The 26,686-nt window shown below is 48.1% G+C and overlaps 4 protein-coding genes across 5 annotated transcripts in view; 2 read left to right on the forward strand and 2 right to left on the reverse strand.

The window, feature by feature from the left end:
* Positions 1–1,458, reverse strand: part of LOC135815774 (TATA element modulatory factor-like) — a 41,413-nt gene extending 39,955 nt beyond the window's left edge. For both annotated transcript variants that reach the window (XM_065329114.1, XM_065329113.1), the window contains exons 1-2: positions 1,237–1,458; positions 1,105–1,150 (exon numbers count right to left, since the gene is read on the reverse strand). In XM_065329114.1, the coding sequence (XP_065185186.1) occupies positions 1,105–1,150; positions 1,237–1,268 (78 nt within the window). In that variant the 5' untranslated portion in view covers positions 1,269–1,458. The remainder of the gene's footprint in view (positions 1–1,104; positions 1,151–1,236) is intronic.
* Positions 1,459–1,683: 225 nt separating this feature from the next.
* Positions 1,684–13,581, forward strand: LOC135815775 (rab9 effector protein with kelch motifs-like). Its single transcript, XM_065329115.1, has 6 exons — positions 1,684–2,152; positions 10,220–10,369; positions 10,499–10,675; positions 10,923–11,072; positions 12,336–12,485; positions 12,844–13,581. Exons 1-6 carry the CDS (start codon positions 1,960–1,962, stop codon positions 13,215–13,217), a joined length of 1,194 nt encoding a protein of 397 aa, XP_065185187.1. The 5' UTR covers positions 1,684–1,959; the 3' UTR covers positions 13,218–13,581.
* Positions 13,582–13,819: 238 nt separating this feature from the next.
* On the reverse strand, positions 13,820–18,171 carry LOC135815776 (aspartate racemase-like). Its single transcript, XM_065329116.1, has 4 exons — positions 17,872–18,171; positions 16,431–16,509; positions 14,792–14,991; positions 13,820–14,584 (listed from the first exon to the last, which is right to left on the reverse strand). Exons 1-4 carry the CDS (start codon positions 18,091–18,093, stop codon positions 14,345–14,347), a joined length of 741 nt encoding a protein of 246 aa, XP_065185188.1. The 5' UTR covers positions 18,094–18,171; the 3' UTR covers positions 13,820–14,344.
* A 7,456-nt stretch (positions 18,172–25,627) lies between these two features.
* LOC135813519 (uncharacterized) lies at positions 25,628–26,656 on the forward strand. The gene has a single exon (XM_065326612.1). It carries the CDS (start codon positions 25,628–25,630, stop codon positions 26,654–26,656), a length of 1,029 nt encoding a protein of 342 aa, XP_065182684.1.
* The last annotated feature ends 30 nt before the right edge of the window (positions 26,657–26,686 follow it).

Raw genomic sequence — 26,686 nt, forward strand, 5'->3', positions numbered from 1 at the left:
GGTGCTACATTTCCAGCACGACAAAACACCTTGCAAACTCCAAACTGAAGTGTACTGTAAACCGGGAAATGTTTGCGCCGGTTTAAGTTCGCGATTTGCAAGCACAGGTCAATTTTAACAACTTTACCAGGGTTTTTTACTAGTTCTACATTTCGCGCCAGCTTACTTTTGCAATTTCACACCCATCACGAAAACCGCGGAGGATTCCAGATCAGTTACCTCGGAGACAAGAATGCGATGATACTAAGAAGAACGCACTTCAGGCTCTTCAACAACATCCTGAAAGTTTTCACTAGTATACTTTCAGGCCTTATCAAGCCACTTCTTTCTAAGTGTATGGGTCATGCGGCCTTCTTCGTTGTTATTCTAGCTCTTCTTCCTTGCACTGATTCCAGATCACAAAGGTTTACCAGTTTACAGCAAGTCATTGTCGCCCGTGGAGGTGCAGAACAACTCATGATGTTCGCAGTATCGTAAGTTACATTTCATCAGACCAGCACGGCTGACCTCGTAGGCTAGTACAGCCTGTGTGTAGTTGCTGGTCCAGCGGTTGTCAACACACATCACTCATCATGTAGATGACGTGCAATACTTTCTACTCAGCTCTAATGCTCCATGCACTGACTTACACGTTGCCGAGAGCATGGCTACAGTGCTCAACGACACGCGCTGATTAGTTCAGTAGTGTACCCAAAAGACAGATGTAAAGTCGGTGCCTATGGGGCCGGGGTCAAACTAGCCAGCGACAAGGCCATGCTTGTAATACTCAAACCAGGTTTCCACTTCAAGCCACAATTTTATTCTTAGCCGATCCAAAGAGGCAAGTTCGTGTGTCAACCCACTCTTCAAATTCTCTTGCTTTGATATGAGCCATGCCTCTGTGCGCAACTTTACAGTATGGAGCGACTATACTGCAGGCATACACACACACACGCACATACACACACATACACACACACACACACGCACACACACTTAGATGGTGACCCACCAGGCATTCCACGTGGCATGCAATTATACGACACAAATTTGATGATGCAAAATACCGTATGCCATGAAGATAAAACAATGTGATTTCATTTCTTTATGTCCTGCTCAACTTACGGAAGACCGCCTCTTCTTCTTCTCTTTAGGGTTGCCCAGAGGCACACTGCATGCCAATAAATCAATACAGAACAGCATGCTATAACTATCTCGTCGTGCATGCTGAGAAAGTGTAAACGCAAATTGTCATACTTTTCCCTGTCCATAGCGGATGGCTCCAACATCCTTCGCCAAAAGCCGTGACTCTTCCAAATGCCTAACTATACGTGTCTATGCTTGAAATACAGGGTCATCAAACTAGCGGCAAAGAAACCTAGGGCTAGTCTTGAACATGCAGTACTAGTGCACAAAACAACGAGGAAATTTCCATCAACATCATGTTCTGCGAAGGATGATTCGAAGCCAGTCATCACCAGATCACGGTCATGAACACGTTCACAAGGTTCAAACATCATTCAAAATTTCCCGCTGCACGACGCGGTGCATATAATATATGCGCATGTGATTGGTTTGCAACCATGGTGATAACAGAAACAGTCGACCAGGCACGTGATCGTGAGTTGGTGAGTCCGGGCTCACGCCTATCCGGCTGCGTCTCTTCAAATAAAGACACATACAAAAAAACAAATACTAGTAGCCACAGACTGGAAGCGTATGCTGAGAAATAACTCAAGTGTGCTTCCTAAACTGCCAATGGCTGTGCGTGTGCCAGCGCGAGCGACAGGCTGATATTGATAAGGGATTTGTTTCTTTCTCTCCCCTTATAACTTGAAACAAGAAGCCACAATCATGTGATGTACCAGTTGCTCAATCAATCAATCAATTATAGTCCAATCGTCTTGGCTATTTCCCACTTTCGCTACTATAGTATTAGCATTGCTTGCTGGTATATGTAGTCTTGCTGTTCTGGATAGCATGGCACTGCATGTTGCTGAGTCGCTGAAGGATCTGCGATATTCTACCTGGTCAAAAGGACCTGTCTTTGCCGAGGCTGGTCGTGTGGGTCACACAGTCGATCCGCTGCTCGTGGGTGGCGAAGAAGGCATTGTGACAGTTGGAGGAGCCAATGCCACAGGACCGTTTTCGGACTCACATTTTTTTAGCTGGGGTATGTAATGTTCTTGTCAGATAAAAAGTGTTGCGAAATCCTACTAAATACAACGGCCAAGTTGCACACACTGTTTCTTGCCATAAACTTAAATACCGGTATGCCTTATTCACGTAAGAACACCCTCAAATACCTGAACGGCTTCTCCGCTGCGAACATTTGACTTTTTTTGTCACTAAATGTTGGGGGTGCACCGGCCGGCCCATGGTCACGGTGCAAAAGAAGTGTTGAAAGTTCTTGTGAGTAACATGTAAGGGCGTACGTTTGGAGTCTGCAAACACTTCAAAAGGTTTATGCTTTAGGCCACCCTTTCTTTTTTCGTTGTTTAACGTCCGCGCCCGCGTACCTTTTTGCCTCCGACCGGAAAAAAAAACAAGAAAGTAGTAGTACCAATAATATGCGAAGTTGTAAATACATGATTGTGTAGTTTCACAGTGTGCCGATCATGACCTTAAACTTATAATTTTACCTCCCGGGCATGCCTTTGTCTTGTGTTCTTTTTCTTTTTTTGTTGGCTTTTAAATATCGTACGGTGTGTGTCCTAGTAAAAATCCAGATGTAATGAATTCATGACATGCTAACTCCATGCTATGTACCTGTTTTGTTGGATTCATCAGGCATGTGCTCCAATGTACCATCAAAGAGTGTTGTTCTATGCCTGCAAGTGCCGTTAGACCCAGAAATATTGTATATATCACATGCTTTACTGGTCAAAATGTTTGATTGGGGTTTCCAGTTTTTGGAATGTGTCGCGAACGTCGCGATGAAATACATGTACATGAATTCGGAATAACCAATTTATATTTGCATTACATGACGATGATTTTGTACTCTCTTGCTTGCTTACGTTGTGGCTGATTCCACGCTTGGGTTAGCCGAAGTCTAGTTCCCCATCGTCCTTTCTAGTGATTGATTTCATTCTACTTCGAAGTAGCTTCGAAGCAATCCTTCGTTTCTCTATTCTTTGCATTTTGTTCACAAACAAATTCTTCGTTATGTTTTCGTCCCGTGAGTATTTTCGCGCTCTTGATTTGTTTTGCTCACGCGTGACTTTCCTTTCCTTTCCTTTTGTTATGCATGACCATGATGACGTATTGGTATGACGTTTATGTGTACGTGACCACGTGACTGCGTGTTCACTAACTCCATCAGTCCATGACTGTACAGACAGTAGGCTAGTGCATTTTAGCGATTCGCTCTCCTTGCTGTTCACTTCTTCTCCATTTCTGTTTTGTCGCTGCACTAGTTCCTTTTGTTACCATGCCACGTAACTGAAGGTCGTGGTCGCCATTTTTATGCATGTTCTTTGTGCGCAGCTGCCTGTGAATGCGGCTGCCCTTTTCCGTTGAAACCAGGAATCTTGTTTGAGAAAGAAACAAAGAAACAAACTTTCCAAAATCAAGAAACGTAAATGTCTTTCATGTCCGTTGAGTCGGGATCTTTATGATGTCGCGAGTCACGACATGAAAATTTGGTGCTGAAACCCCGTTTAATCAACCATGGCCTCGACGGAAGGAGGAACGTCAGGGTCCGGACAAGCAGAGTCAGGCTCCAACAGTGATACGTCGAAAATGGATACGGTCACCCTACCGGTGCAACTGACTTCTGTAAGCAGCTCAATTCAATGCCTGGTGCGAGATCTGCAACAGGAGGAGCACGATGCTGACCGGTTTATTGCCGGGCACGTGCCCCCGAATGACGTTGAAGACTTCCTGGTAAGCTTTGAAAGCATCGTCGAACGATTAGAAATCAAATTGAATCAATTTTCGAATGGTGTTGCTCAAATGCCCGTATCCACCAAGGGACAACGTGCCCAAGTTGAATCACTGAAACTGGAAATCAATGGAATGACAGTCTTGGTAGAATCAGCGGTCGCAAAAATCAGAAAATTAAAACAAGTGGCAATCAGACACAATAAACAAATGGCGATGGTCCAAGCCCCATTGCCAGCGGAGGATCCGCATGGTATTCAAAACCTTGTCAATGTGCAAAACAAAACAACACAATCTCTATTGGATGCCATCCATACACTCACCAACAATGCTCCTGGGCGTTCCGAATCACAGTCCACGCATCCCCATCATGTACGATTACCAAAACTGGAATTACCAAATTTCAGGGGTGACGTCCTCAAATTTTCCGAATTCTGGGATGTATTTCAATCCACGGTACACGAGAACCCGTCTTTATCCCACGCAGAGAAACTGGCGTATCTAAAAACGTGTTTGTCGGGCACGGCACGCAACGTCCTTGATGGGATCGTCCTCGACAACGACCACTACCCAATTGCTGTCGAATTACTCAAAGAACGGTTCGGCAGGCAGCAAATGGTGCTGAATGCCCACTATTCAGCCCTGGTCGATCTGCCACCGGCCTATGACACGGCCACATCACTGCGCCAGTTGTACGACACAGTTGAAAAACACATCCGGGCGCTCAGTGCTATTGGCGAAGACTGTGACCAAGGGATTTTTGTGTCTCTGATCACGTCAAAGCTGCCGAGTCCTGCCATGTTTCAACTGGAATTAGCTAAAGGTGAGGAGACGTGGTCCGCCGACCGCCTCCGCAAACATTTACATGACTATATCATGGCAAAGGAAGCAGCAGCTCGACCAACATCAGTCGGTTCTGCACAGCCAAGCATGACTGCACCGCGATCCATGAATGCCAGCCCTGGCGACATGCGGCCAGTCCAGACGTTGGCAGTTTCGGTCAAGAAACCACAACGCGCAAAATGCTTCTTTTGCAAGGAAGCCCATTACACAGATGAATGTGACCGGTACAGAACTTTAGAGACCAGACGCCAGCAAATCCAGGGTCGGTGCTTCATTTGTTTCCGGGACAGCCATATGGCTCCGGCTTGTCCGAACCCCTGGGCTTGTGCACATTGCCACAAGAAGACACACCACCGCAGTCTCTGCCCTTCCAAATTTGGAACTGGCCAACAACAACAACAACAATCGAAACCACCAATCAAAGCCAACACAACATGTGTCACAGCTCCTAGCTCTCCCAGCCAACAGCAGGATGCAGTCATCCTGCAAACAGCAGTAGCCACAATTGGCGGCACCACAATTACCCAGCCCGCGCGGCTCATGTTTGACACTGGGTCGTCACGGTCTTTTATTACACAGGAAGCACAACAGGCACTTCAACTTGATGCCAATGGTTCAGACACCATCGCCATGGCTGGCTTTGGCGACAGTACCCGCAAGGTTGTCTGTCTGCCACGTGTGCAACTCTCTGTCGGGTGTGATGATGGCTCCACCGTTACGGTCATAGCCAACGTAGTCGACAACATAACATGTCCCATCCAACGCTTTCCACTCGATTACACCAAATATCCGGTTCTGCAGTCTGTAAATCTTGCTGAACCCACGCCCCTTGCAACAGAGAGCGTGGTTGTCGACGTACTAATTGGAAGTGATCATTACCATCACCTCATTGGCCCTCAGGTCATATCCGTTACCGCTGACCTAGTGCTGGTCGAGTCCAAGTTAGGGTTTATTCCGTCTGGCAAAGTGTCTGGTGATACGCCCCCAGACACCGTCATGCATCTGTCGGCGGATTCCATAGCGGATGACACCTTACCTGCACTCGAAGATCTGTGGAGCCTTGAGAGTCTGGGCATTAATGACAACCCAGAAACAACAGACAACGACATGGTGAGAGAACACTTCAACGCCACAATACGCAGAGAAAACGGTCGCTACACAGTCAACTGGCCGTGGAAGGAAAAAGCTCCGCAAGTGAACTATGAGCTGGCCAGAGGTCGACTCGTCTCCCTAATCAAGCGGCTTTCTACACAGCCAGACATCCTACGGCACTACGACCAGACAATCAGAGACCAACACGCAAGTGGTATTATCGAGGAAGTCCCGAATGCCGTGCCCACTGGGCCGGTCCACTATTTGCCACACCACTGCGTTCAGCGCCAGGCCAGCACAACAACCAAACTCCGCATCGTATACGATGCGTCAGCAAAAACCAACAAGGATGGAAACAGCCTCAATGACTGCCTTCACAGCGGCCCCAGCTTGCTTCCCGACCTGGGTGGCATACTGGTCCGTTTTCGCCTGTTCCCTGTTGGGATCACCAGCGATATTGAGAAGGCATTCCTCCAAGTGGGCCTCGACGAACCAGACCGGGACTACACCCGCTTTCTGTGGCTCAAGGACATTTCTCAACCAGTCTCACCAGCAAACCTGGTGACATATCGTTTCTGTCGAATCCCGTTTGGTGTTATTTCCAGCCCGTTCTTGCTGTCTGCCACCATTCATCACCATCTCGACAACAGCAACAGCACGCTCGGTTCTGAAATCCGCGACTCCACCTATGTGGACAATGTGATAACTGGGCGCAACACGGCTGACGAAGCCAGTACTCTCTATGATTCTGCAAAGAGCCTATTCAACGACGCCGCTATGAATCTCCGTGAATGGTCATCTAACAGTGATGAATTCAACCACACCCTGCCAGACTTCGACAAGGCCACATCCAACAATGTGAAATGCCTCGGCCTGGCTTGGGATACGAAAGAGGACACTCTCAATGTCATTTCTCCTAATGTGGCTCACAAACACGCCAACACCAAGCGCAGCATCATCTCCGCTGCTGCTCGCTTTTACGATCCCGTTGGCTACCTGTCACCTCTGTTTGTTCGAGCCAAACTTCTGATCCAGGACATCTGGAAAGCAAAGCTCGACTGGGATGATCCGGTTCCCAACAGCATTGCAGATGATTGGCAGGCTATTGCCCAAGACCTGGACAAAGCAGACACGTTCAAGCTCCACCGTTTCACTGGTCTTGACCCAGCATCTGTCACTCGCCGCGAACTTCATGTGTTCTGCGACGCATCCGAAAAATCGTACGGTACGGTTGCCTATCTCCGTGAAGAAAGCGCCACCGCTGTGGCCACAGTCCTGCTCGTCAGCAAGACGAAGGTAGCTCCACTCAAACAAATGACAATTCCTCGTTTGGAGTTGATGGCAGCGCTAATCGGTTCTCGGCTTATCAAATTCCTCCAGAACACACTGCCATTTGATCTCCACCGCACTGTTCTGTGGTCCGATTCAACTTGTGTTCTACACTGGATCAATGGCACGAACCAGCAATCTGTGTTTGTCCAGCGGCGACTAATGGAAATCCGGTCGAATCCGACAATTGCATTCAAGTACGTCAATACGGATTACAATCCTGCTGACCTACCCTCACGTGGTGCGACAGCTGCTGCATTGCACGACAGCAAACTCTGGTGGGAGGGTCCTGAATGGCTACGCGGTGATACCAGCTCACTCGGTGAACTACCATCCCCTTCACTTGCTACAGCTGCAGCAATGGCCTCAGAACCACCCACTGAGGTATCTGTCGCAATCAATTCTTGCTCTGGGGAGGGTCCTTTCATCTCTATCGAAAGGTATTCCAGTTGGTCGAAAGCGGTACGCGTAATGGCTTACGTGAAACTGGCAGTACAGAAGCTGCAAGGCAAATGCAAACAACAAACACAACTAACCACAACCAATATCAAGGAAGCTGAAATGGAATGTGTACGAGTTATCCAAGGTCAAGAATTTGGTGAAATTAAAAATGCAATTCAGAAAAAACAAAAAATGGAACTCGTTACCAAACTCGGTCTACTTATCGATACCAACGGCCTAATTCGGTGCGCAGGGCGCATGAAGAATGCTAGGTTTCCAGAATCTGGTCCAATACTGCTGCCACGGAAACATCCTGCCACGAGGCTAATCGTGCAACTGTGCCACGCTCGCGTTCGGCACTCCGGTACTAGCCAGACGCTCATGGAGGTGCGTAAGCGTTTCTGGATAACTCGTGGGCGGGCCACCGTGCAGACAATATTGCACAGCTGCTACCACTGCAAGAAATGGGAAGCGAAACCATACCCAATGCCGGATTTTGCTCCACTGCCGAGCAAGCGTGTTAACAGGTGCATACCATTCTCGTACACTGGTATCGATTACTTCGGCCCAATGACAATGACCAAGGAAAGCGAGAAATGCAAGGTATGGGTTTGCCTGTTCACATGTTTGACTACCCGCGCAATCCACCTCGAGCTAATGGAAGACATGACAACAGCCTCATTTCTACTGGGCTTTCGTAGATTTATTGCCCGTAGAGGTACACCGATTGAAGTTTTGTCAGATAATGCAAAACAATTTCACACTGCCTCGAACGTCATTGGTGAAGTTTGGAATGACGTGAACCACACCGATGACTTTACTTCGTTCTGTGCTACGAATGGAATACAATGGAAATTCATAGTACAGCTGTCTCCATGGATGGGCGGCGCATACGAGCGCTTAGTACAATCAGTGAAAAGGGTCCTACGAAAGACAGTGGGCACTTCGATTCCAAACCGTGATATGCTCAATACGTTTCTAATGGAGGCGGAGGCGATAATTAATGCACGTCCACTGGTCTACGTTGGAAACGAATTGGATTTTGGTAATGTTCTTACTCCCAACCATTTCTTGTCTTTAAACCCGAAGTTGGGCACTCCTGGTATGGAGGGAGACTTTGGTAATGACCCGACGTTTGAGCCTGACACGTCTTTGGCTAACACATTGCTAACTGCCTGGACGGATGGTCAACGCTTATTACAGACCTTTTGGTCAGAATGGCAGTATTCGTATCTACCCACGCTACGTGAACGTGGTCAGACTGCACTTCCGCATGGAAGACTGCAAGCACATGATCCACCTGCTGTGGATACTGTTGTCCTAGTCAAGGAAGAAAAGATGCCACGCGGCTCTTGGTTGATTGGACGAATTGACAAACTGCACAACAGTAATGATGGTGAAATCAGATCTGCAACAGTTGTTCTGCCATCCAAGCGGCAGATCCAACGTCCACTATGTCTGTTGTACCCAATTGTGCAAGCGGAGAATCACGATGCAGCGCACGATGACCCGCCGCTCGCACAACCCGCACAACCTGCACAACCTGCACAACCTACACAGCAACAACCAGCTCGACCAACACGCCGTGCAGCCGCTGGTTCCCGTGCTAACCTGAAGAACCTAATAAGTCAAGGTGCAGTATAACTCTGTAAATAGTCTGCATGAATGTATTTATACACAGTACACTCTCTTGTTGAACACTAAGCAATCACCACACACTCATTTACACTTTGTCTACACTACTGCAATTACAATCGCTCTTCTTCTCTGTTGTGGGGAGTGTCGCGAACGTCGCGATGAAATACATGTACATGAATTCGGAATAACCAATTTATATTTGCATTACATGACGATGATTTTGTACTCTCTTGCTTGCTTACGTTGTGGCTGATTCCACGCTTGGGTTAGCCGAAGTCTAGTTCCCCATCGTCCTTTCTAGTGATTGATTTCATTCTACTTCGAAGTAGCTTCGAAGCAATCCTTCGTTTCTCTATTCTTTGCATTTTGTTCACAAACAAATTCTTCGTTATGTTTTCGTCCCGTGAGTATTTTCGCGCTCTTGATTTGTTTTGCTCACGCGTGACTTTCCTTTCCTTTCCTTTTGTTATGCATGACCATGATGACGTATTGGTATGACGTTTATGTGTACGTGACCACGTGACTGCGTGTTCACTAACTCCATCAGTCCATGACTGTACAGACAGTAGGCTAGTGCATTTTAGCGATTCGCTCTCCTTGCTGTTCACTTCTTCTCCATTTCTGTTTTGTCGCTGCACTAGTTCCTTTTGTTACCATGCCACGTAACTGAAGGTCGTGGTCGCCATTTTTATGCATGTTCTTTGTGCGCAGCTGCCTGTGAATGCGGCTGCCCTTTTCCGTTGAAACCAGGAATCTTGTTTGAGAAAGAAACAAAGAAACAAACTTTCCAAAATCAAGAAACGTAAATGTCTTTCATGTCCGTTGAGTCGGGATCTTTATGATGTCGCGAGTCACGACAGAATGGGCTTCAGTTTTTTTTCGCTCTCCCGCGTACCTTTTCGCGAAAAAAAGAACGTTAAACAATGAATTAACAAAGGGTGGCCTTAACGGTGGAAAAAAATCTGTTGATAAGAGACGCCACTGTCTGTATGCGCTCTTTGTCTTGCTTTAGGTCAATTCCAATGGCGAAGTGTCTCGAGCGGTGGTCTTCCACCACGCTATGAACATTGCTCATTTGTCAGAGCAGAGGACAGCAGCTCTAAACTGATGGTGTTTGGTGGGGGCCAGGAGCAAGGCTGTCTCAATGATCTTTACGAACATGGTGAGTGTGACAACATTCTAATACCGGCAATACCCGGCAAATCTGTATTATTTAAGTGCATGCTTTGAAATGGATATTTCACTCCTTATTTGAGAACAGTTATTTCTCTTGTTTTTGGTCCGTGTGAAGCTGACGGTCATTGGACAGAAGTGATGACGCGTGGCAGCTCTCCTTCTCCAAGGACATTCCACGCGTCCGCCAGCAGCATCCGCCATCGCGACAACATATTTGTGTTTGGCGGTGGTGAACAGGGAGACACGGGTGCATCTGCGGTTGCCGACCGTCGGCTACATGTTCTGAGCCTGGGTGAGGCAAGTAATGTATGCAGTCATGTGCTTGTGAGGGATCTTGAGAAGTCTTTCTCTGCCCCCTCCCCCCCCCCCCCCCTGCTTATATGCTCCCTCTTCCTCTCCCCCTCTACCTCTGTATATCTCCCAATGTTTCTTTTTGCTTTTACTCCAGTGCTTGCGTATTATCTTACCCTGTGGTGATCGTAAAAATCTTGTGAATGAATCCTGACTGTGTTTTCCTGCGATTTGTTTTGTGGCTACAGATACATTGACCTGGTGTCAGCCGAACACGTTTGGAGAATCACCATCGCCGCGCCATGGCCACGCCATAGCTGTTGTGAATGACACGCTGTGCATACATGGTGGACTAGCGGGCCATGGCGTGTTCAACGATCTGCACACGCTAGACCTCGGTAAGTGGCAATGGTAGCATGTAATACTGGTATGAAGACCGTGTTTCCCTGCGAGCACTCGTACTGCCGCTGCTGTAGGCACCTTTCAATCTGCAACTGTTTCAACCAGGAGCTGCTCAAGGCCGTCACAGCCGGGGCAGCTGAGGCCGCCCCACTTTTTCGGCCGTTTTTTTTTTTTTTTTTTTTTTTGGAGCACATTACAACAAAGCACAATGATCGCAGCTTAGCGCAAACGTGACAAATCCTTGTCCCCGATCGTGAATTGGCTTCAATTTTTGAATTTTTTCCCGGGGGAGGACCCCCGGACCCCCCTTCCATGGCCGCCCCACCTCCAAAGTCGGTGCGACGGGCCTGCTGCTAGTATACAAATAGTATGGACTCGGATGGAGAGCCAAGGGTAAATTTGTAGTAAAGAAAAAGGACCAAGAAACTACAAGTTACGCTATAATGTCCACTAACACCACCAGTTACTAAACAATCAGCTCATGCGATAACATTGCACGACACTGACCGACGGTACTGACGTTCTACAACTAACTGGCTAACAGCTCTAGCACAGCTAGGATGCACACTCCAACAGCCTTCCAACTTGGAAGGTTCTAAGTTATAGAAATAACATGAGGAGGGGAAGGTGAGCGCAACCAAGACAAGCATGAGCTGAAAGTCTCAGCTGTGAAGGACGTTGGCAGATGTTCATGCATGTCGATGACGGTACTGGCAAGACCACTCGACAATACGGCCAAACCACGATTCAAGGACATTATAGCGTAACTTGTAGTTCCTTGGTCCTTTTTTCTTTAATACAAATAGTAGCAAGTTGTTTTTGGCTTTGCCTTGTGACATGCTGCCATGTTGTCCTTAGTGGTGTCAGGTTGGTAACTGTCCACAATCAAATGTGCTCATGTGTTCTTCGAATGTACATGCACAGATGTCCTGGTGCAAGTACAGTGCTGCTCAATGAAATCCAGTCGCGTGAGTCAAGCTTGCGCTTTGCTCCTTTTCGCAGCCCAGTGTTCATAGGTCTAGGCCTGCGCAACGCCTGGCGCATACTTGAGTGACGCGGCTGGATTTCATTGAGCAGCACACTGTACTTGAGTGACGCGGCTGGATTTCATTGAGCAGCACTGTACTGGAGATATGAAGTGGTATGCGTGTACTGTGGTGTGGTGTGGTGTGGTGATGCGATATGAATCTGCATGGAGTATCAATCACGAGTGCCCTGGAACGTTGTTGTATGCTACGCCCATTGCTGTTCCTGTGCAGCTTCGCACCACTGGAGCAGTGTTGAGACGACGGGCGATGTCCCTGTTGCGCGCGCTGCGCACGCGGCATGTGCGCACGCTGGTCGCATGATCATCTATGGCGGTATGACAACGACCGGTTGCCTTGGTGATCTCTGCGTGTTGGATCTGAGTAAGTACATGACAGCAGGAAACTTTGTTTTTTAATTTACTTCTGTGCATACATGTGATATTCGTACAGTGCTGCTCTACGAAATGTTGGTGGTGCTAGTCAGCTAGCACCGGGTGCCATGTAGCTCCACAGACCTAACTTTATATGACCAGCAGTAGGTGGCAGTCATATTTCTGCTGTAGTGTTATATGAACAGGGCATAACCAGGCTCTGATTGTTCGGAGAATGTCTAGGTAGCAGAATCATGCAGCTCACTGTAATCTTGGTGACCTCTCTGGCCAGTGATCACTGCTCAGGTTTACAACTTCAATGTGCCACTGCTGCTGCTGATTGTTTTGCTTGCACCTGTACTGTTCAGGCAAGCACCACTGGTCATCTGTGAAGACATCTGGTCCTGCACCTTCTCCGCGCTTTGATCACACCATGTGTTTAGTTGAACTCCAAAAGGATGAACAGAGTGAAAGAATGGCTGAAGGAAGTGCGGAAATGATTGACAATGCATCGACCCGGGAAGGCTCTGAGGCATGTGCTGTGGCTGCAACAACTGACCGAGATCAGCAGAGCTTGGTAACACTGTTGTCTGCGGAAAATTCAACTGCTTCTCCGATGGGGTCGGCATCATTATTCCCCACCCCTGGGCAAGGAAGGCAGATTGTTCTCTGCATCCTAGGAGGTATGGATACCATGGGCACAATGAAGAGTGAATTTCTGCTCCTTCCTCTGACGGAATGACCGATGCCCTGTCCTGTCCTTGTCTTGTATTGAGAGACACAATGAGGTTGCAGTTCACCATTGAATGTATGTGGGTGAGAGAGGGAGAGAGAGTTCCGCTGTGATCTCCGTTGCTGCTGCTGCTGCTGGTAATTCAGCCACATCGCCTTGGTCATGCCGGACAAACTCAACACGACTGAGCAACCTGCGTTGCACGTATTCAACCATTGTTCTTCAAGGTTACTAGTCCCTGCAGGCAATCATACACTGCTCATGGCCGGCTGTCAAAGACTTTCATGAAACTCATGCTAGGATTTTAGTATATTGTGTATCCTTTCACTGTTTGGATTGATATTGAGATTTTTATAAAAGATTATTAATTTTACACCTTGCTTTGCCATGGCATAGATCATTTCGTTTTTCTGCGGGTGTGAAACAACACATCGAGTATGGTATGGTGTATTCTTTATTTTGCTTCATCAAGCGAACAGGCAATGATGACTTCTCACCAGCCAAGGGCTGGCTCTCACAGAATGATGAAAAGTAGTAGAGCACAGCTGGCATGAACAGTTGCTGTCTCAGCCCCCTCCCCCCTCTCGCATGCATACACGCCTGGCAAACAATTGTTGGAAACTGGTAAGCCAGTCTGGATATGTTCAGAGTAGGATCACTACCCATAATTGGCAGTGTCACAGCACAAAGCCTGAAAGGACGAGCAAAACATCCAATTCTTTCATTAAAAAGTGACGAAAGTGCCGTAGTATTGGCAGCGGTGGTGATTATTTCTCACAGCGCGGATTGCCTAGTTGCTGTGAAGCCTTCGAACCAAAAGCACTGCATTGTGAACGCAAGCCAGTTGGAACAAAGTCCCACAAGTTTGAGAAAGATACAATAATTTTTTTTAAACTGAAAATGCCAATTGAAAAGAGAAAACGGAAGATTTTTTCCAATGAACTAGACTAGATAAGAAAGAATGCTGCAGGACCAGCACACAGCATATACCTACTTCTGTAATTGTGCTCAAGAACATTCACCACTGCTATGCACGATAGCAAGTGTACATTCACCACTGCACGATAGCAAATGTAAAACGTAAAGCTTCAGTAGAATTAAAACGCATCGACGGGACTCGAGAACCTGTGAGGCGATTACGCTACCTCTGCACCGCTAATGCGTATGATGTGATCAGCTACAACGATCATTGGGTCAAGGATGCGAGCTGGGAAGTCAGCGCACAAACTGGCGTTGAAGACCAGCGGCAGCTCGGTACAGGCGGTAACTATGACAGTTGCTCCACGGGTGATCAGTCCTTGTGCAATGCCCCGTACTGGCTCTTGAGTCTCAGAGCCAAGGTGGCCGGCCTTGATACCATTGGGTCCTTGAATGAGCTGCAGTGAAGGAAAAGAAGAAGACAGGGAAGACAGACCTTACTTGTAGGTTTAGATGCAAAACCAATACAATAACTTTCCTGGTGTCCAGTATGACCAACACCAAACAGACGCAATGAATGCGGAATTTCGGTACTATGCAGACTCGAGGTGTCCAACAAGTGAAAAGCATTGCACTCGCATGCATCAAAGAGTGGCTGCACTTACTTCGTCCAAGCTGGCTTGGTCGTCACTGACAGGAAGCAGGATGGTTGCTTGTGGGCACTCAGCCAAGATAGTTGACTGGTAGAGACCACTCTTCAAAAGAGACAGTGTTCCTAAAATGCCTATGGTCGGTGAGCTGCCGAAGTTAGCCGCTAGATGCTTCGCTGTCTCCTCCAGCAAGCTGATGATTGGGATTTTAACCTCTGTGAACAGTGAAAGCAACACACAGGATTACTACGCCCTCTTAGAGAATTAAACATGTCCTTATAAGGTTCACATACTAGTACTACAGGTCAAGTGTCGATATGTAAAGGATATTACCCGAGTCAGAGGGTTATACCGGCTGAATATAAATCCCGACCGCGATAGCAGGAGGGATTTATATGAGGGTACGGTATAACCCGACTACGAGGGTCATATCCTACTTATGCCAGGTACCCCTACGCATTTCCAGAACAACAAACCTATTTGGAGATCTCCTACATCATACAGTACATGAACATGTTCTGCTGGTTATCAGTTGAAAGAATGGTCGAGCAAGATCAGAAGGAGATTCATCCGTGGATGTTTGGCATCAGATTTCCTTTCAGTTCCAGTGCATATTGTAGCATATTGTCTCGTGAGCGATGCGGAAGTCAACTGAATTGCTGGGGTGCTGGAGTTGTCGTTGAATCAAACTACCGTCACTAGTTAGACTACAGTACAGTTTGGACTCTTTGGGAGTAAGTGTTACTATTATCATGATTATGGTACAGTGCTGATTTTCACATGCGGCATCTTATAATCAGGTTTGCTTACTTGCAAGTAGATGCATTTGCATACACTGTTTTGTATCACTGTATCACATTTCAATCCATTCTAGCGTTTTTCCAATCGGTTTAGGTGGATTTGAAGTACACTCTGTATCATAAACTTCGTTACGAAGGAGACAGTCTGTTGATGATCTTCAACTATTTGAAGTACAATGTACATTGCTGACCCATTCGGGATACTTCGTGGTTATTTGACGTTCTTTATCCTCAGTTTCAGTATAATACGTGTAGAATACTCGGTAGACGAATTCCAGGTCATTCTTCTTTTCCATTGTGTACTGTTCCTCGTCATGCCGTTCTGTGTGGAGTGTACACGTGCATGTGGTGTATGTTGTGTCTGTTGTGAATGGTCCGTGCGCTGGAGTGCTGCCGTCGTACTGAAAGGCAGTGAACTTGTACGGTGGCAGTGCCCTAGCGTACGTACCGTGCACCGGGATTTATATTATCCCGCGCGGGATTTATACTGGCCAATATAACCATGGCTAGACGAGCGCTGATTGGCTGAAAACAGGCCCTCCGCACCGTACCATGGTATAAAAATATCATAATTATGACTTTGAACCAAAGGACGACAGAGCATCTAAACCATTGATTTTTTGGTGTATTTCAAACAAAACATGATCCTATATAATGGGAACTCGTGCGCAAATATTCTTCGTTCCCAGGGAACTTGAATAACCGTAATGAAGGCCCTGCTGGAAAATGGAAAAGAAATTGCCGGCCTTTACGTTTCTAATCCTGAAAGACACTGGTGCAGACAATAATAAGGTACAGGGTTTGCAACCCAATTCTTTAGCTCAGCTTGGCCAAAGTTTGGTAGCACCCCTAACCTGCCAGTATCTCTTCCTGGAACATATGCGCTGTGTTGCAAGCGATAGCGAATTGGGTAGCGCCCGCTCGTTCCATTGCCTGCAAGCAAGTCAGCATGCGCGCACACACACATGCGCACACGCACATGAGTGTGCATGTACACCCATCCAGACACACACGTGCGCTCATGCACACATCCCAGACACACACACACATATCTTTGACCATTCAACGCCCCCCACCCCCCCCCCCCCCCCTACTCATTTTCCGATTTTTGTGTTTTTTTCATGCCATTCAACGAAAATGCAGTCGATAGTCTAGTCAGTACTAGAGGATTTATAAAGGCACATTTGTCTGGGGTGAAGTCAGGTGTTCGTCCCGTACGTTACATTTCACATTGCAAGACAGATATTTTGAAAATGGAAAAATGGGACGGGGTAACTGTTTTCCCTGCCCCCCCCCCCCCCCCCCCCTCTACTATTTTGACCAGGCCAGAACCCTGGTGTTTGCTAGGAGAAATTCACCTGACGTAGAGAGCAGGTGTCTGGGTTAGAGGCTACGGCTTCGCGTGTCTCGGGCCCAAATTTCTACGCTAGGATATCCTCGTTTTCGGAATGGACTGTAGCCACTTATAGCAGCAGTGTGTTTTGCTGCTATAATATAATTTTTCCCGTTTGTCTCTTTCCCTCAAACCAGTTAATATAATATAATTATTGTATGATGCTGCATTGAAGTCTTCACACCATTCTCGGGGTTCTAGCCAAAGAGGGGGGGGGGGGGGGGCAGCGCCCCTCTACTCTGTTTGCGCCCCCCCCCCTCCTAACTCATTTTTTTCCGATTTTCGTGTTTTTCATGCAATTCGACGAAAATGCAGTCGAAAGTCACTATTAGATGGCTGCCGCCTTAGCTTTGCTTTGCTCAGAGCAAGTGGCATGTGCCTGCGTGGTAGCCGCTCTGTTTTCGCTGTGCATGCACCTGTCTCTTCTTCTGCCTCTCTAGCTGCTGCCGAAGCTGGCACTTCACGCCATTTATAGTCTTTAGTGCAGACCTTTAAATTTATGCTGTTGGTTATATCTGTTCATTTCACGGAGAAGGCGGAGAGCCCGAAAGTGCGAATTTTTTCTTATTATTTCATGGAGGGAGAACCCGAACGTGCCGGTTAAAAATAGATGGTTCATAAAGGCACATTTGTCTGGGGCGAAGTCGGGGATTCGCCCCATACGTTGCATTTAGCGTGGCAAGACAATATTGGAAAGTGGAAAAATGGGATACGGGGTAACTGTTTCCCATGCCCCCCCCCCCCCCCACACACACACTCTTTTGACCTGGCTAGAACCCTGATTCTAATCACTGTACATGTATCAAGAGTTCATGGGGGTTATGAACTCTTGCATGTACTATGTATAACTTCAGATGAATGTTCACAAGATTGAGAGACTCAGAGTGAAAAAAATAGCTGACCTGCACACTGCGAATAATTTCTGGTACACATTGTAGGCCGAAGTCACCAATCCTGGGAGGAACTTTGGGATTGGTGTAGGCCAGAACGGACACGTGGTCGCAGTCACGCGTGGCTTTGGTCCTATTCACAATCAATTCCTGCAGCTTCACTCCTGCCATTGGACCCATTCCGCCAATAATGGCCACCAACTGTTCGGAGCCTCCATTCGAGTCACTGGCCATGTCTATTTTCTTTCTGAGAGTTCACAGATGGAACACAATTTCTCCTCAAAAACTAAAAAGTACACACACACGTCCACACATGTATACCACACATGACCTGGTAGATCTACAGAACCACAGTTTGAACTTGAGAAGGGGAAATCCCCGAAAAATCACTCAACGATCGCGATCGAGTTCTCGCTCCCGATCGAAGTGGCAGTTTCCGCAGACCGCAGACCTTCTTCATACTTGTCTACCTGCAAGATGAAATTCGGATAAGCGAATATTCCAGATATTCGACAACAAAATGCAACAAAACAAGCATAGCATACCCTTTTAAAATTTGCTCAGCCATCATGCATGGCCACAAGAAGAATGGGGCTAAGTATGTACCCTTGGTACCCTAGCCTAGGTGCGTCAGAAGGTAATTATTTTAGTGTGGTACGGTCAGCCAGCTGAAGTACAATTAACGCGTGTGGGAGGGGTGGCTGAGCCGGAATTTTTTGGAAAAGTTTGGAAATTCAGAGCCCAAGTCAGTGCATAATAATTATTATTGGTTCACGGGTACTTGGGGCAAAATAGTGGTACGGTTAATGCCATAGTGACCGCAGCGTGTCCGACGCCCCTCCCTCTGCCACCATTGATACTGGTGAGAAGTCACGATGGTCCCATGACGGTGACTAACATGCAGGACGGGTGCACTGTTACTGCTGCTACACGCAGTGACCATCGTGACTTCTCACCACTATCAACAAGAGTACATAACCACACTGGTTATGTACTCTTGGTATCAATGGTGACAGATCTACTACAGTACCAAGAGGAACTCACCAACTGTGACTTGGTGAATCATGTACACTGTACACATTCTTACAGAGACACCGACAGGAGATTGGAGCGAGGTTTGCCAAGGCGTACTTCATGTGCAAGCCAGTCTAACGGGCAACTGATATTTGAAAAATAGTAGAGGGCAGGTTAAATTAAAGACTAATAAAGAGTAAAATCATGTTGAAGCTACATTGTACTAGAGGTCTAGGGAGCAAGATACTGCACTAATCTTCAGCATACGCGTACTAATGGTAGTGGCTGTTACGTTTTCTTACTCTTAGTACTCCCTTGTGCCATTGTTCCAGCAGATGCTGCAGGTGTCGCTGACCTGCACAGTTTGTACGAGTACTTGTAGATTTATGCAGTGCGTGTCTACAGCTGTATTTGAATGTGTGCGTAGTGCACAGTTGCAGCAAGAGTACATAACCCCCCAGAGTGTGCAACGCCTGATCCAGCTCTGTGTAGGGTCTTGGTCGAGCGGAATCGGATCTTTGCGTCATAATACCGTACACATCTGAGGGGAACCCGGGGAGTCGCGGGTACTCTTGGATCAAAAACAATGGTGCCCTGCCTCGAGACCGGCCTTGCGCTGGTGTGAAGTGTACGCATGACATCAGAAGATCCGATTCCGCTCGACCAAGACCCTACAGTCACAGAGCTGGATCAGGCGTTGCACACTCTGGGCACGGCTGTTTCGCGGCCACCACTTAACAATATGGCGGCCTTCGCCCAGGTTTACGGTGAAATTCAAAAATATTCTGAAAACTGAAAAAGATTTCAAGATCCTGTGGGATTCACGCGAAAACTGTGCTTTGTCAAGGTAACAAACACCGCGATCGGGACAAGGATTCAAACTAATTACTTTCGAAGTCGCACAACAAAAATTGTTCAGCTTCGACACACGGCTGTCACGATGGTCATGTACTCGGCCAAAAAATATGGCGTCCAAAAATTTGAAAATTCAAAAATCTCATCATCGATCTGTCATTGATTTGCTTGAAAATACTCTTTTTCTCTTGAGGAAACCTCCACTTTCCCCTTCCAATCGACCGGGTTTCATAGTACAAACACGCTTCATGACTTCCTCTCGCGATCCTCTTTCATCTGATACCCGTCTAGGCCGTCTTCTTCCAGGAACGATTCCTTCAGAGGTGCGTTTCCTTTGCCTTGACGACTTGCCCTTCGTCACTTCTATCAGCCCTTTTCACAGCTACCTTCTTCTCTTGTAAAAGTTTTCTCGTCTTCTTTGCCAGTTTTCCTGGTGCCTGGGTGACTTCATTTACCGATTTTTTGAATTTGTTTGTCTTTCCGTGCTACTAGGTCGATTTCCGTGGCCATCGATTCTACCGTATCGCGTGCTAGTAGTAGTGTGTAAAATGGATGAACACGGTGCATTGCTGTCCACCTGCTGCAGTATTGGTGGCAAAAAGTTTGCCAACATGGCTGTGTCCACGAAATACAACGTGAAGGACTATGCCAGATCATTCAAGATGTGTACGAGGTCGACATTTCTCAGGATGACCCTGCGATCCACCCTACACACATTTGTCATGTATGCAAACGTGTGCTGGATCGTTGTCTGAGAGAAGGTTGCCTTGACTCATTTGTAGGGGATGGATGTGGAGCGATCAAAGTGTGGAAGCCACATCACCGCACATACTGCGACATATGCCACACTGCACCAAACAAGGGTGGACGTCCACTAAAAAAGCAGAAGCAACTTGCTTCAAAGCTTTCTGCTGTACAAAAAAAAGAAAAGAAATGGATCACACAACAGTCCCACAACATTCATCCACAACAGCAATACCCCTATCACACTCTCCTGGACCCCAGACAGCACAAAGTACTAGTGAAATGGATGTAGATGAAGCAAATGTTTTCACGCACGCAACACCGACATACAGCGCACAGAAGAAACTGGACAAGACTAGGTTCGTTCATTGCGCAGCAGGTTCCACAATACACAGCAAGGGAAGTGCCAATGAATAAGAAAGACGGCAGCATAGTGATGGTATGCATGGTGTACATGCCAAATCTCATTGACATCGTGATGATCTGATGATCTGGACTTGTACGACACATATGGGTGGCTGACCTGGCACGGAAATGTCATTCCGGAGTCCGAGATTCGGCTAAAACTTGGCGGTGACCGCCTCTGGAGCAAATCTTTCGCAAGCCAAGCACCACAACAATGCCATCCGCCCAGTTATCTTGCCAATTCCCGTCAGCAACGTTGTTATTCCATCTTTTCATCTGGATCTCGGCATTTTCGCATGGCTGTATGACATCTACCTAGCTGAAGTCAAACAACTGGATGTGAAACTGGCAGCAGCAACTCTCTAGCCGTGTGCAGATGATCAGCTCCAGTTTCAAGAGCTAACAGTTCTCAGCGACAAAGTTCGGTCCGCCAGGCAAGCTATGGAAGATGCCCAGGCGAAGAGCGATGAACTACAGCAGCAGCTCCAATATGCAGTGCTCTTGCAGCAACACGCACCGACCAGCTTTCCCAACGTCAACATGGACACTGTAGCTGCAGCAATACAGCAACTGTGGAAAGACGCCAGCGACGCCTTCACTGCTGCAAGTGCTGAGCACAGCAAACTCGTACATGACTTAGACGAGATGAGAAAGAACAAGAAAGTCACAGGACCATGCGCGTCAAGTCTCGAGTCTGTGCTCCAAGCACACAATGTTGATCGGCAAGCCTACCATGGCGGTGCCTTCGTGGGCAACCATGTACATCGCACACTGCAGCCTGCCGTACTAAGAGCACTGATGTCTGCTCCAGTTGAGGTGGTTTCCACTCGTTGCCAGCAGCTCGTTGCTGATGCAGAAATCTTGCAGCAGCGGTACCATGGATTGTTTTCGGGATATGCCGACTGCAGCCACCGTTTCAGCCATTGCAACAGCATGTCAGAGGCCAACATCTCAAAGCTGGCTGACTGCATCCAGCTGTTTCTTCAGAAATGCAGAGAATCCATTATCACCCGGCAGCTCGGCAACATAACTCCGAAACTACATCTCTTGAGGAGCGCACAGTCCCGTTCACCAGGAAATTTGGAGTCGGTCAGGGTCGACTCGCCGAGCAGGGCAGCGAGTCAATTCATGCCAGATTCAACAGGCTGAGCTTCGATTATAACGCTATTCCTGGGACTCTGCAGCGCCTCACAGCAATGTGCCAGCAACATCTCGTCGGGACATTGCCACAACATGACGCTGTTCGTCCCGCCACGGCATCAAGAAAACGCAAGGCGTCCGAGCTCGAGCAGTGATCCTCAGGCCCTGGACGCAGCAGCTTGGCCATTTCAGCCCTGATCCAGGTAAGAAAAATAACAACGGTACTGCTGACTCCTAGTTGAGCTCTCTAGTGACAACAGGAAGAGACGTCGTCCAGCAAAAACCTGCTGTCTACCTTCTCCTTCCTTTTCTTTCCTTGTTTGTTGTTGTCGAAGCTGAACAATTTTTGTTGTGCGACTTCGAAAGTTTGAATCCTTGTCCCGATCGCGGTGTTTGTTACCTTGACAAAGCACAGTTTTCGCGTGAATCCCACAGGATCTTGAAATCGTTTTCAGTTTTCAGAATATTTTTGAATTTCACCGTAAACCTGGGCGAAGGCCGCCATATTGTTAAGTGGTGGCCGCGAAACAGCCGTGGACAACAACAAACAAGGAAAGAAAAGGAAGGAGAAGGTAGACAGCAGGTTTTTGCTGGACGACGTCTCTTCCTGTTGTCACTACAGAGCTCAACTAGGAGTCAGCAGTACCGTTGTTATTTTTCTTACCTGGATCAGGGCTGAAATGGCCAAGCTGCTGCGTCCAGGGCCTGAGGATCACTGCTCGAGCTCGGACGCCTTGCGTTTTCTTGATGCCGTGGCGGGACGAACAGCGTCATGTTGTGGCAATGTCCCGACGAGATGTTGCTGGCACATTGCTGTGAGGCGCTGCAGAGTCCCAGGAATAGCGTTATAATCGAAGCTCAGCCTGTTGAATCTGGCATGAATTGACTCGCTGCCCTGCTCGGCGAGTCGACCCTGACCGACTCCAAATTTCCTGGTGAACGGGACTGTGCGCTCCTCCAAGAGATGTAGTTTCGGAGTTATGTTGCCGAGCTGCCGGGTGATAATGGATTCTCTGCATTTCTGAAGAAACAGCTGGATGCAGTCAGCCAGCTTTGAGATGTCGGCCTCTGACATGCTGTTGCAATGGCTGAAACGGTGGCTGCAGTCGGCATGTCCCGAAAACAATCCATGGTACCGCTGCTGCAAGATTTCTGCATCAGCAACGAGCTGCTGGCAACGAGTGGAAACCACCTCAACTGGAGCAGACATCAGTGCTCTTAGTACGGCAGGCTGCAGTGTGCGATGTACATGGTTGCCCACGAAGGCACCGCCATGGAAGGCTTGCCGATCAACATTGTGTGCTTGGAGCACAGACTCGAGACTTGACGCGCATGGTCCTGTGACTTTCTTGTTCTTTCTCATCTCGTCTAAGTCATGTACGAGTTTGCTGTGCTCAGCACTTGCAGCAGTGAAGGTGTCGCTGGCGTCTTTCCACAGTTGCTGTATTGCTGCAGCTACAGTGTCCATGTTGACGTTGGGAAAGCTAGCCGGTGCGTGTTGCTGCAAGAGCACTGCATATTGGAGCTGCTGCTGTAGTTCATCGCTCTTCGCCTGGGCATCTTCCATAGCTTGCCTGGCGGACCGAACTTTGTCGCTGAGAACTGTTAGCTCTTGAAACTGGAGCTGATCATCTGCACACGGCTAGAGAGTTGCTGCTGCCAGTTTCACATCCAGTTGTTTGACTTCAGCTAGGTAGATGTCATACAGCCATGCGAAAATGCCGAGATCCAGATGAAAAGACGGAATAACAACGTTGCTGACGGGAATTGGCAAGATAACTGGGCGGATGGCATTGTTGTGATGCTTGGCTTGCGAAAGATTTGCTCCAGAGGCGGTCACCGCCAAGTTTTAGCCGAATCTCGGACTCCGGAATGACATTTCCGTGCCAGGTCAGCCACCCATATGTGTCGTGCAAGTCCAGATCATCAGATCATCACGATGTCAATGAGATTTGGCATGTACGCCATGCATGCCAGCACTATGCTGCCGTCTTTCTTATTCATTGGCACTTCCCTTGCTGTGTATTGTGGAACCTGCTGCGCAATGAACGAACCTAGTCTTGTCCAGTTTCTTCTGTGCGCTGTATGTCGGTGTTGCGTGCGTGAAAACATTTGCTTCATCTACATCCATTTCACTAGTACTGTGTGCTGTCTGGGGTCCAGGACAGTACAGTGTGATAGGGGTATTGCTGTTGTGGATGAATGTTGTGGGACTGTTGTGTGATCCATTTCTTTTCTTTTTTTTGTACAGCAGAAAGCTTTGAAGCAAGTTGCTTCTGCTTTTTTGGTGGACGTCTACCCTTGTTTGGTGCAGTGTGGCATATGTCGCAGTATGTGCGGTGATGTGGCTTCCACACTTTGATCGCTCCACATCCATCCCCTACAAATGAGTCAAGGCAACCTTCTCTCAGACAACGATCCAGCACACGTTTGCATACATGACAAATGTGTGTAGGGTGGATCGCAGGGTCATCCTGAGAAATGTCGACCTCGTACACATCTTGAATGATCTGGCATAGTCCTTCACGTTGTATTTCGTGGACACAGCCATGTTGGCAAACTTTTTGCCAACAATACTGCAGCAGGTGGACAGCAATGCACCGTGTTCATCCATTTTACACACTACTACTAGCACGCGATACGGTAGAATCGATGGCCACGGAAATCGATCTAGTAGCACGGAAAGACAAACAAATTCAAAAAATCGGTAAATGAAGTCACCCAGGCACCAGGAAAACTGGCAAAGAAGACGAGAAAACTTTTACAAGAGAAGAAGGTAGCTGTGAAAAGGGCTGATAGAAGTGACGAAGGGCAAGTCGTCAAGGCAAAGGAAACGCACCTCTGAAGGAATCGTTCCTGGAAGAACACGGCCAGGACGGGTATCAGATGAAAGAGGATCGCGAGAGGAAGTCATGAAGCGTGTTTGTACTATGAAACCCGGTCGATTGGAAGGGGAAAGTGGAGGTTTCCTCAAGAGAAAAAGAGTATTTTCAAGCAAATCAATGACAGATCGATGATGAGATTTTTGAATTTTCAAATTTTTGGACGCCATATTTTTTGGCCGAGTACATGACCATCGTGACAGCCGTGTGGGGGGTTATGTACTCTTGGTTGCAGTTGTGCCCTAGGCCCTGTGTCTGTGATACGTGATTTGTGGTGCGTGTTAGCTTACACGTGGGAATGCTACGCGCTTTCATGTGACCTGCGTTACTTCCTTCTCACTGTACTTCCTTTTATGCATGTATCGCTGGCATATGCGACACTGGCCGGCCGGGCCGGAGTGTGTATTGGTTTTGGAAGCATGTGCCTTTTGTCCTGTGAGAGTTGTTCGCATGCACATGTTGCTGGCCGTGTGGAATGTTTTGGTTCTTGTTGTGTTGGACCTGTGCTCTAGATTCTACAAGTTTGTAGCTGTTGTGATTTTACTATGTTCCATGGGTCTGAATAATTGTGTTCTCCGGAGTGGAGTAAAACTGAACTGTGATTCGATTGTGTGCGGAAACCCGGTGTTGACGAAAGTGTGTTGACCTGGGCGCTGAGGAAAAGTAACATAAACTGGCACCTCCGACGGGATCCTTTTGCCTTTCCGTGGTTGCTGAGAGTCGTCGCCATGAGTGAGGAGCGGCGTATCAGCCACAGATCGACGAAAGGAAAGGAACCCAGGCGATATGGATTTTCTGGAAGTGAGCGCTCGAGTACTCGTGCCAGTCCTGGGAGCACTGAACTCGTAGAATTGGAGAGAGCTCGAGTGGCCAGAAAAAGGGCAGAGGCCGAAGTGCGAGTGGCAGAAGAGATTGCTGCACTGCAGGAACAAGTTCTGCAGAGTAAGTTAGCTGTCCTGCAGAAACGGCAAGCCTTGGAGCAAGCTCGTTCCGAAGAAGAATCTGCGCACGAGTCGGCGGCAGGAGCTAGCCCGTCGCCTCGTAGAGAAATCGCTTCGGACGGGGACGTGGTCTTCCAACGAAGTCGTGACGGCGCAAGTGCGACTCTGCGATCTTGTATGCCACCACGAGCGGAGTCGGACAGTGCAGTTACCGGTAGTAGGTTTACGACTGATCCTCCGTTACCACTCGCGCGCACCAGTGTTGAAAATGTGAATACACTGGTAGCAGGAACAGCAGCTGCTCAGCTATCGCAGAATGTCCCGGACGTCGTTGACGGTGTGTCTGAAGAGTCAGACCACTATGTGTCATCCAGTAGCGCCTCAAGTAGTGACACTGCTGGTGACTCTACAACTACTGGAACTACAACTAACGCCAGTAGTGGTGAAAGTGATAACAGCCACACTGATAGTAGTACTGTTAGTCACTATGGGCCTGCTTCCAGGCGTGTTGGTACATGTGCTCTGGCCAACGCAGGAGTTGCGTCCAGAGGCGGAGCTGCCTGCACTACCCAGCCAGTACATATGCAGCAGCAGCAGCAGCAGCAGCCGCCGTCGCAGCAGCAGCAGCCGCCGTCGCAGCAGCAGCAGCCGCCGCCACGGCAGCAGCAGCTGCAGCAAGTCCATGTGCTTGGTAGCGCCGTGTCCAATGCTGCTGGAAGCAAGTGGACAGGCCCAGCCAAGCCCCGCTGCACCGTGAACGACAAGGCAGTTTTACACCATCACCACCAACGCGAAAAGAGGCTAGCCACCATGTGAACAGCGAATCCCAGCCAGCCAATGACGACG

Source organism: Sycon ciliatum, chromosome 4 (genome assembly GCF_964019385.1).
Source record: "Sycon ciliatum chromosome 4, ocSycCili1.1, whole genome shotgun sequence".
Classification (NCBI taxonomy): Eukaryota; Metazoa; Porifera; class Calcarea; order Leucosolenida; family Sycettidae; genus Sycon; species Sycon ciliatum.